The following is an 11524-nucleotide window of genomic DNA, read 5'->3' on the forward strand; positions in this document are numbered from 1 at the left end:
TGTGTGTGTGTGTGTGTGTGTGTGTGTGTGTGTGTGTGTGTATGTGTGTGGAGTGTGTCCAGAGCTGCAGGACTCACTGTTCCCTTCTGCAAAGCCAGAGCAGTTACAGTGTGTATGTGTTTGTGTCAGCATGATGGAGGAGAAGGGTGTTACTCAGACCTAATGAATCCATCTGCATTCAAGCAGCATTCTTCCTCTCTTATGCAGGAGCAAACGAGCTGCGACCTGGGAGCCAGTCCAGCGGTTGGGGGGGCTTGGGATCTGTGTTTCCAAATGCAAAACTATGAAGTAAAATATTTGATTAGGATAGAACTCAACTCAATCTTTGCCTTAAAATAAAAGCTTTTTTTTTTTTTTGAGAGAGAGAGAAGGTTGTGGGTACAAAGCCATACAATCGCACTCAACCTTTCTGGTCCTAGCGGTGCTCCCTCACATTTTTCAGAGGGGACTGAGAACAGCCGAGGAGGGTTTGGCACTGTGGGCGACAGCTACGGTACAGCCTGTGCTCCAGGAGAGTGGCAGCTGCTGATGTCCTCACCTCCCAGTGACCTGGCACCCTAGGCAACCTCAATGAAGAATGGATGGAGGGCAGGAGGCGGGGGCGTTATGAGGAGGAGGGTGGTTGGCACTGTGGGCCCAGTCATTAGGATAATGAATACAGAGCCAAGTGGAAGTTGGGAGACCTCTAGTGGCTGAAATAAATATAAAGTCATACCAAGGGGGATTGATATTCATGAAGAAACAAAATGCATTATTGAAAATATTAAATATGATCATTACTGGGTGCAGCCTCCAGGAGAAAGTTAGTAAGCCTTTATTTATTCTCTTCTTAGTCTCTGTGACTCTCTGTTTGAAAAATAGCACCAAATCACTGTAGTTAGTTCAAACCAGAGATTCTGGGCTTTAAGAAACAACTTAGAAAAACCTATTTTTTTTTAAATGGATTAGGTCAAACTTTCAATTATATTATATAAAATTATACTGATCATACAAAAAAAGTTCATGAAGGTAACTTGATTTTCAACTACTTAGCTCGTTAGCCATCTGTATGTTCTGCCGTTCTGTATGGTTGAACCAGAGAGGTTATATTTCTCGTTTGTTAAAGAGCTCAAGAGAAGAAAAAAAGGAAACGAGTAACCACCACAAAACAATCTAAACCGCTACAGTTGAGTTGTACTTCTTATGTTGGCTTAAAAAAAACTTCTTCACACTAACCTTCATTGTTTTACACCTCCTGAATTACATTATTTTTACTCAATTCATTAGATTTTAATGTCATGCTCTAACCAGATCTCTACCAAAAAAGGTTGTAGTTGATGACATTTTTTTGTCAGTTTTCCAGCAGAGTTCTGAAAAAGAAAATCTACTGGCCCAAATGTTAGGGAGACTTGGTTGAAGGGGTCACAGGAGGGCGACGAGCAAGCGATGAATATTAGCAAGACATGCTCAGCCTTTGCCCCTATTTATTTGCAGATCATACAACACTGACCTTTCATGTAGTTATTCTTTTTGGATACATGATGCAGAGTCATTCTACAACACTCAAAGACTGAGCTGTAGCAACACTTCTGCTAAAGTTGACAATAAAAGTCCTCTGCATGCTAGTATTTTGTGTCTATAATAGAAGCTAGCATTATATTGTCAACCAGTTCATACTGATAATATGCTGATTTAATTCAAGATTATAACATACACATGATATTGCACATTTAGCACCTGCAGAAATCTATCCATCTGATAATCCAATTATCATCCACAAATGTAAAAAGAAAAATGTATTTCAGGCTCTTCTATGTTTGGATTTGCTCCTTACTCTATTTTTTAATGATCTTCAGCTGACTATTTGTGTGTTATTGGACCATCTTTTTGCAGTTTTGGCCTTTTTATAGCGTGAAATATCCCCCAAAAAAATAAAAAGAAAGATGAATAAACTAATGGTAGGATTAATAAAAGTAGCAAATGGTGCTTAATTGCAGCCTTAGTTCGCACTGATATTTTACAGATGACATTATCACAGTGAAGTGAAATTGTATAGAAGCGCATGTCACTGACACTGAGGTGAGCCCTTCCCTGAATAAAGCAGCATGTCTGTTCAACTTAATAAAGCAGCGGGGTTATGAGTGTTGCTTCACTTTGTCTCTGAGTCTCTGGTGTCCAGGAGCGCAGTGCATTATGAAAGTAATTCAGAAAATATTAAAGTGTGTTCTAGCTGAATATGAAGCAAACGCACAGCTGACTCATTCAGGGGGAGAGGAGGGGGGGGGGGGGAATGTCATTACATTTTGACAAAATCTCAGGGCTAATATTCGTAGAGGTTACATAAATCATTCCTCCTTCTTTCATATCCCGAGCAAACACGAGGTGAGAGAAAAGCTCTCTGTACTGATCATTTGTCCATTTAAGATTCACATCATTCCTTTAATATCATTTTCCACTCATTAATGCACAATAAAGATTTAAAGACATTTTAAAATCCAGTTCCACTTTTTAAAAAAAAAAAAAAAAAAAAAAAAAAGGTGTTGGTTATGAGGAAATGTCCATTCAGCAACAAGTGATCATGAAAAAATGCCCGTTTTGCTAAGCTTGATCTTTTCTTTTACACATATCTTTTTGTATTCCAAAGAGTTTGAAGCTTGATCACTGAACAATGATGATGAGCAGAACATTACAGTACTCATTTTGTTTCACTGATCATACCTCCACCATTTGAAATGTCAATATGTATGTGCGACAGGTCGAGTGATGGGTAAAGTGCAAACTTTTCTGTGAAGAAGCAAGAAGGCCGTTACGGTCCTCTGTTTTGTGATAACCTGCTCATGAGAGTCTGTAGTGTTTGGGTCCACGACACCTCCAGAATCTGCTTCAGAAATCAGCCTGTTTGCAGCGAATCATTTCACATCTCACAGCATTGTCAAACAAAACGTCGTCCAATCTCCGATTATGTGGACGAGTCTTAGAGCAGTTGGTGGGAGCACTCTCGGCTCTCTTCTGATTTGGATAACAGCGTGCACAAACTGAAGTTCTGTTGTGGGTTGATTTTATTTCAGGCCTTTTAAATTTCAGAAAAACAACGATGCCTCTTTTGTGCAAACCAGAGAGTCAAGGTCATATACTCATATTCTGTCTTGGCTTTTCTTGGCACTATGTGGCCCTTCTCCAAAAGTAAGGTCCCATTAATTACTATGGTGACGATGATGATGATGATGATGATGATGATGAGAAGGCCTTGAGAAGCAGATCAGCAGCCAGTCCAGGAGAGATGGCTCCTTTGGTGACTCGCTCCTCGAGGTGGGGTAGAGCGTCTCTGACACTGGGGTGATTTTGGAAATGTTGGAGGACGTTTTCCTGGATCAGACTCCACATCCAAACCCTCTGCTGGGCTCTCCGCCTGCCCTGCAGTTCACCACTGGCTAGCATGGCATCCCGGTATGACTCCATCTTTGTCCAGACCTCTGGGATGCCCTCAAACGTGTGTGAGGAGGCGCGCACCACCTGAGGAAGGAGTGAGCGGGAGGGTTGTAGTGTGCATATGTGAGTTCCAACCTTTTTCTCTTTTTTAGTAGTAGTTACAACAAAGACTATTCAGCCTGGGGAAGTCAGTCACAAGAGACACAGCGTACTGCCTTTCGTTCTTTTTTCACATCAGGATTACGTTTGGAATGGCACATCTTTACAACAACTTGATCAAACTCATGGGACAGTTCCCCCTTTGAATGCAAAGGACGACTGTACCCTCCCACTCAGATACAGCAAAGCTTTATCTAATACTGTGACCACTTGCTTATGGCCATCTGTTGGCGATACTCCTGTACATAAACGAAAAAGAGTCAATAAAAAAAGATTACAGAATGTTGTATGTGCACCCTCTTTTCCCCCCTTTATCTCGTCTGCTTGTTTTTTTTAATTGACCCAAAAAAAGGTTAACATTCCCCAAAATTGTATTTGACTTTAGTTTTTGAAAATGTAACAATTTAAAGTAGTTGTATACAACAGGTAGAGTGTCAAATGGTTTCATATTTTTCTATATTGACTCCAAATTGTCCACAAGATACAGTTGATTCAATTTGTTCAGGCAGGTGTCCGTATTCTTTTTATTGCCGCTCCTTTTACTACTGTAAATATCCCACTGTAGACATTTTTTAAGTTATTTGTTGTAGTTTTTTTAGTTACACAAAGTGTCTCGAAATAACACTTGTTATGAGTTGACGCTATACAAATAAAAATTGATTGATTGATTGATTACACGAGCAAGATAAGAGTTAACGACCGGACAGATTTAAATTGTGTCCTTAATGTGAGCATTGCTTATTGTGCATTGTTCAGAAACAAGTCAACAAACCAGAGGTTAAGATAAGTGTAAGCATTGTTCTGTGTGAAACACTAAAACTAAAACTAATGAAAAAAGAATCTGACATTGCAAAGACAGAGCAGCGTGTTTTTAGCCAAGACATGATTTTAAGGATGCTGCTTTTCTCTCTACTCTGAGGGTTTTGTTTACTTTAATAAAGACTATTCTGCAAAGCACCTCATTCCTGTAGGAAGCTGTCAGGACTCTTTACAAACTGCAAGTGTTCCATAATAACAGCCACACAAGCACACCTGGGGATAAAAGTCACTTGTTAAAGCTTGCTAAAGAATGAAGAGCAAATGATGAAATTCAGGGTAACATTCAAATTCAGAGCAGACACAAGAGTTAAAGTGCCTCCGATTTAGGAAAACAAAAGCAGCATTCATTCACACATGTAGTCTAGGAGCCATGAAACAGCTTGTATAACGGCTAACAATCTGTTTTAATCACTTCATCACACACTTGTGAGTAAAAACGAGAGAACCTCGATGAGTCTGCATTGTTGATGTCAAATAAACCGTGCAACAGTTTCAATAAACAATCCCCCCACTGCTAAACTGAGTGAAATTACAAGCTTCATTTGGAGATCATTTTACATCAGCTGGCAGTCAACAATGTCTAATATGAAGGTCTGAAAAATACTGGAGGCCTGAGCTGAACGGCCAATTATGAATCCTCTAATTACATCATTACATTTATCCTTTTACTACGGCTTGATTCGAGTCTGATGCAAAAACAGGAAATCAAACTTTATAAGACTCAATGTGCTGCACATAGCAACACAGACGTGATTACACCACCTACCCCTACTGGTGTCTAGCCATGCTGAATGGTTTACTTTTATCTGTCCAGGTTTTAAGATACCATATCTGAATTTGTCCTTTATGAAAACAGCAGCTGAACCTACAATGGGACACTACAGCAGTTTCGTATTGTTCATTGTCCTGGTTAAAGGACAAGCGAGAGACACAGATCAAGCTTTTTAAATTCCAGATCCAAAACTTAGTGTACAGAATCTAAGACTTTTTGTTTGATCCCTAAGCTGACGTAAAAGTTTATTTAACGAGCCCTTTTGATGACCAGAGAGTCCGCTTTTAAAACGGCTGAAAACAAAATCTGTTACTTACAGGCCACGCCCACTATTGGATGGACAACAAAGCATTTCGAAATTTCAAACTGGGCTCTTGAAACTTTTGTTACATAGTTTTTCTTTTACTATCACAACAAACAAAAAACGTATTGAGTAGATATTTTACTTTTAGAAAAAGTAGCATAGTATTAGGTCTCGTAGATTACAGAGTAAAGCTTTAATGTCTACCATGTCGTTTATGTTTTAATGCCAAGTGAGGATGTGAATGACAGGCCAAATGATGAAAACAAGGTAAAGAAATCCCAGATGATGATGCAATAGACCAAACAGACAGACACAAAACAGGGCAAGAAGGCAAAGGTAAGAATACACTCAGAGAGGGGAATAGGAAAAGCAGCTTTTATGTCGAGTGTGCAGGCTTCTTATCAGAGAAAGGCATGACACAGCAGCTGAATATTCAGAGCAGCAGGAGCAGGGACTGGGGGATCGGGAGATGTGGGGATCGGAGGAGTGGGAGGTGGGGGGGGGGGGGGGGGGGGGGGTGTTTCCTGGCAGCGTGCCCAGTGGGCAGATGCTGCATTGGGCTGGGAAAACAAAGGGACAAGGCCAGGCATGCAGGCAGGCGGCGGTGGGTGAGCTGGGACATGCAGGGAGGGATGAGACACTGCAGCACTGAAGCCATGATGCTATGACATCATCACCACCACCACCACCACCACCATCATGGTCCCTCCTGCCTCCCTCTAGGTCAGCTGACCTCTCTGTGGGAAGGCTTGTTGGGTCGATGCAGCAGTTCTTCTACTGCTGTGTCTCCCCAGTAGGTCAGATGTTTTTACACGTGTCAATTATCCTGTTCATTTGTTTAAAGGCTTAAACATTCTGTTGTTGCTCCCTTCCAACATTACACAGTAAAAACACACACTCTCGCCCACCTTAGGGTTCCAGGACTTGGACTGTCTCCTGAGCAGCTTGAGTGCGCTGGTGTATTCAGTCTGGATCCGCCTAGCCGGCACCACAAGGTCCCCATCCGACTTTGTCACCACCACCAAGTCGGCCCTCTCTATGATGCCCCTCTTGATACCCTGGGAAGAGATTTTGGCATAAAGGCAAAGTGGGTGAGGGGGGTGGGGGGGAGTGGTCATTAACTTCTTAAAATGCTGTAAATAAATCTGATGTCTAGACTGCTAATCTGCTGAGAGATATTTGGGCAGAGATGGATGCATGGTGCCGGGGGTTGGCTGCCAGTTTACTTGAGGGAAAAAAAACAAAACTATAAAATCTGACATTGCAACCTGCAATTGATTTTTCACTTGTGCCAACCTCTGACTGATCAAAAACAATGATGGCAGATCAGCTTATGTCGGCTATTTTCCACTGAGAAGTGTCCGTCACCTTTAAAACTGTAATTTCACCTCAGGTATCTGTACACCTGGCATAAACTCCAAAAAAAACAGCTACTAGTTACGCTAGTTCTGTGCAAACGTTTGCTGACATCCGTCCTAACTTTGATCATGTTACTCCAGAAGACAGGTACTGAAAAAAAAAAACAGTCACCTTGAATGACATTATGGATTTCCTTTTTTTAATTCCTTGAAATATTTTCGATCATGATAGTATAAAATCAGAATAAAAACAAATATACAACACTGCTTTGGTAGTAGTTTGACATTAAAATGCAGAAATGATAGATAGTTTCAACAATCTTAATTAGTAAATGCTTTTTGTCCTCAATCATCAGCTCAGTGTTTCCCCTAGGTTTACAGCTTTTGGGGGGGGGGGGGGGGGTTACTTTTAATGACAGCTGTCCTGTTCTATCGGAAAGGTATCCTTAAATTACTTCTTTCCCTGATTTCCGACTCTATCCACTATCAAATCTCTACAATAACACAAAAGCCCAAAAATCAATTTTAAAAAAGCTCCATAAAAACCTTCACCCTAAAACTTGTAAAGCAAACACAGTTATATTAAGTTTCAATAAGTAACGCTCACATGTAACACAATTCACAGGATGCATGCCAGGCCCAGGACATTATTAGATGGCCCTCTAAAGACATTTAAAAAAAACAAAAAACAGATTCTGCTTCAATACCCCAAACAGAATCATCTTTATTACCTGTCAGAGGAGACAGGGGAATTATCCAACCTAGCACATGTTATATTCTGGTTCTTGCAGTTCATTACAGTTGACACAAATTTGTTGTTGTTTTTGCAGATGTTCTTTTTTTCCACTGACCTGAAGTTCATCGCCCCCTGCTGGTGGAATCAGCAGCACAAACATATCAACCATGTCAGCCACGGCAAACTCTGATTGTCCGACACCTGGAAACATAGAGAGATTTCATTATAACGGCTGACCAGAAATATGATAAAGTAGTAGGATGCTAAGTCTATGCTATCTCTTCCAGCATCTTAGATGATTGACCAAACGCTTCCACCTTAAGGTTAAAGCAAGTTCCATTGAATTCCTTCGCTCAGTCTAAAAAACAGAAGCAAAATAATAATAATAATAATAATAATAATAAGATAATAATAAGATAAAGATGTGTAGCAACAAAAAACAGGCTTTGGTCGAGACATTTTCAGAAGTTCCTTTGAATAATCATTAGTGCCCAGGAACTTTAGATTCATCACAGTGAATACATTTTAGCCTCCGAGGTGCAAAGAAGGTGTCTGATGAATATGCTCAGCCAGCAAACCTCAACACTTTACCGAATAGTGTCTGTAGCACTGAGCAGAAAAACTCTAGTACTGAGAATCACAGCCCATAACGGCAGAGACCGTTTGATGCTTTTTCTTTCTCAATATTAAAACAAACTTTTGTCAGCACACGTCTTGTTAGGCAGTATAAGAACAGGAGTGCTTTTTGTGAGGTTATTTGTTAAACAAAACACACACAAAAATTTAGTCAGCATCTTCTGCAAACACTGGTGGTGATGATGAACATCAAGAAATGTGCACCTGTAGTGAGTTGACAGAGAAGTAAAAAGGTGCAAAACCAGGGTGACAAAAAAAAACAAAAAACAGTCTTTTGACAAAAATGCATTACTATATCTGGAGCGTCACTTCGAGTTTTGACTGACAATCCCAGTGTCTTACCTACAGTCTCTACAAGGACAATGTCATATCCCGCACCCTCACACAACACAATGGCCTCATTTGTCGTTCTGGTGACTCCACCAAGCGTTCCTGAGGCAGGAGATGGTCTGACAAAAGCGTCCATGTCCCTGGAGAGTTCAGTCATACGCGTTTTATCACCCATCAGAGACCCTGCAGCAGGAGGGATGAGCCAGTATGCAGCAATAAGAATAATCAGTAGTGCTACTGCTGAGGTACAAATGCCTATGGCCCAATTAAGGCACCAAATAATACACAAACAGTACTCATTTAAAAAATAGAAAATCTTTGCACATCACCTTCCGGTTAATCACATGAATCAATTTCACATTGTCAAGAAATGAATAGTTGCTCTTTATCAGTATCGTGTGATGATGATCTGACGGTCTGACCTCCTGTAGTGCAGGACGACGGGTCTACAGCCAGCACTGAAACTTTATGTCCACGTCCTGTCAACATCTTGCCCACCACCTCGATGAAAGAGGACTTCCCTGCTCCTGGAGGTCCCGACAGACCTGAGTAAATATTAAGATGGATGGCTATGCTCATATCACACATGTAACTGCAATGTCTATAGCAGGGACGGGCAACTTCAGTCACAGCAAGGGGCCACATTCATTTAATTCTCACTGCCAGGGGGCCAAATTTTAGGATACAAAAACGATTACAGTCAATTATGTCTCAAATTTAACTCAACATATACCAGTGATCAAATATTATTATGGACATACTTCTGGTTTTCATGATTTCATGGCAGATTTTGTCATGTTTTGATATATGAAAATTGACCTGAGGGCCACATTGAGGGTTGACGAGGGCCGCCAGTTGCCCACCCCTGGTCTATAACATACACACAGTCTAAATAACCCTTCTTTTAAAATGCCAAATGTCATTATTATAAATGGTATACTGTTTTTTCTAAACGTATACATGTTGGCAGGTGTTTTATTTGACTTTGTTTAATTGCTTATGTGACGACCCCTCCCTTTCTGCTCCCACTCTGTCCGTCTGTCTTCGTGTTTCCTGTTTCTCTCAGCCTTGTGTTCTAACCAGGTGAGTGGAGCTGGGATGTGAGTGGAGCTGGGAGGGTCGTCAGCTGGTGCCTGCTCAGCTGAGTAGGGCCTACAGAAGGTTATTTAGGCCTGTCCAAGAGATGTGCTCACTCTCTCAGCTGGGGCATGCTGCAAACAGCTGTACATTTTTTTGTCTATGGTCTATTGTCAACTGGATGACCTTCATATATGTATGTATATATGTGACCCTTTTTGTTAATTAAATTATTATTTGAATGAGTAATTCTGTGTGGCCTCCCTCCTTTGTTACCTGCCATGAGCCAGAGGGGGTAACACACATCATGGTGAAAAAAATGTTGTTTTGACAAAAGCTAACTCGGATCACACACCTACTCTGAAGGCCGCCGGCTTCCCTCCGTTACGACCCTCCTGCTGCCTCCTGTAGGCCAGCACCCTCTGCAGCAGCACCTGGGCCAGCTCTTTCTTCCTTGGGTGCTGGGTCTCCACCAATGTGATGGACTCAGCCAGAGATGCCCGCTGTCCCCCGATCAGCCCTTCATAAAGCTTATCCAGCAGTCTCTGTTCTGGCGCACTCAGGTCCTGTATGGGCTGTCTGAGGGCTGTGCTCACACTCCTCCTGTGCTGACCGCTGTGACCGAGGAGGCTGGATCCGGTGAAGACCCCTCGGCTGAGGCAGCATGTCCTGGTGAATGAGGGGACAGCGAATGAGGAGGGAAGGGGGGCGCAAATGCGGCGAAGGGAGTAGCCAAACCCTCTCATTTTACAGCAAATTTGGGGCACCTAGGAGACAAGGATAAAGTGTTGATGTGTAGACTCTTTCACACCAAGATGTTATTGCATCTAAATGGCACAATTACTTCGCACACTGCATACAGCTCGTTTCTGCTTAACATTTAACTAACTAATGGTTCTGTCACACCAAATGCAGTTGTCAAAATATAGCTTGGAAAAGTTTTACAGAAATTGTCCAGTCAGACTTAAATAACAATTCACGCTGACCTCGTACCCGCTACATGGAGGTGTTGCAGGTTGGTTCAGCCACACTCTTCCTGTTTTCCGGTTACTTTATATACGGCCGCGCCCCCCCCCCAACTAACACTTCCGGTTGAAAAGTTTCAGAGTAAAATGTTTTGGGATTTGAAACCAACCCGCTGTGTGTTTTAATGAAGATTACTGATCGTTTATTTTCACAATGTAAGTATCCGTGAGCCATCTGGCGAAATGTACATGACTGGCTTTACCCAAATGTTCCTCAGCAAAAATATGTATTTCAATGGGACAACTCTTATCATGGAAAATTAGAAGAATGATTTCCGGTGAACTTGGAAATGTTACAAACACAAATGCAGGTACATGGAAAGTAAATCCAAAGTTGTGTGTATATTTTAACGAGCTTCTGTCTGACATAAAAGCCCTAAAAGTCACTTAAAAATGAAAATGCAATGAAACTTCTTGAAGAAAACAATATGTAAGAAAATGCCCTAGCTCTTTAAGTTGTTTATTATTTTTATATTAAATTAAATCAAATTAATATTATCTCAATCATCTGTCTTTACATTTTCCTCACTGTTTTGCTTATGAAACTGTCTTTTTTTTTTATAAATATACTGACAGTATCCGACTTTTGCCAGCAGATGGCAGCAGAGGTTTATTTTGATCTCACAATCTTTTCCAACAACTAAGATTTTCTCACCAATATTAAACTAAATAAAATTCATAGGTATTATAAACATAACAATCCGTCTAACCAAGAGAAATCACTGATTATACAAAAGCCACTGGTTTATTTATTGTTTACTACACACCTCCAAAATCTTTGATCAGACCAAAGGTTGTAAAGGATTGCAAGCTACTGAGCCCTTGAGGTGAATAACTGAATAAGTTCATTTCAGACAATAACACATTGTCGCAAATACTGAGTATTGTTATCTTAAAGTT

General features: G+C 41.0%; 1 protein-coding gene across 2 annotated transcripts in view; it reads right to left on the reverse strand.

Annotated features, from left to right (window-relative positions):
• Nucleotides 1-2397: 2397 nt before the first annotated feature.
• Nucleotides 2398-11524, reverse strand: part of mmaa (metabolism of cobalamin associated A) — a 147602-nt gene continuing 138475 nt past the window's right edge. The window contains exons 2-8 of one of the 2 annotated variants that reach the window (XM_061057322.1): nt 10593-10617; nt 9955-10366; nt 8945-9067; nt 8535-8705; nt 7672-7757; nt 6371-6520; nt 2398-3492 (exon numbers count right to left, since the gene is read on the reverse strand). In XM_061057322.1, the coding sequence (XP_060913305.1) occupies nt 3181-3492; nt 6371-6520; nt 7672-7757; nt 8535-8705; nt 8945-9067; nt 9955-10345 (1233 nt within the window). In that variant the 5' untranslated portion in view covers nt 10346-10366; nt 10593-10617 and the 3' untranslated portion in view covers nt 2398-3180. Of the gene's footprint in view, nt 3493-6370; nt 6521-7671; nt 7758-8534; nt 8706-8944; nt 9068-9954; nt 10367-10585; nt 10618-11524 lie in introns of both variants that reach the window. The other variant, XM_061057314.1, reaches the window with a different exon arrangement.

Source organism: Labrus mixtus, chromosome 2 (assembly GCF_963584025.1).
Source record: "Labrus mixtus chromosome 2, fLabMix1.1, whole genome shotgun sequence".
Taxonomy (NCBI): domain Eukaryota; kingdom Metazoa; phylum Chordata; class Actinopteri; order Labriformes; family Labridae; genus Labrus; species Labrus mixtus.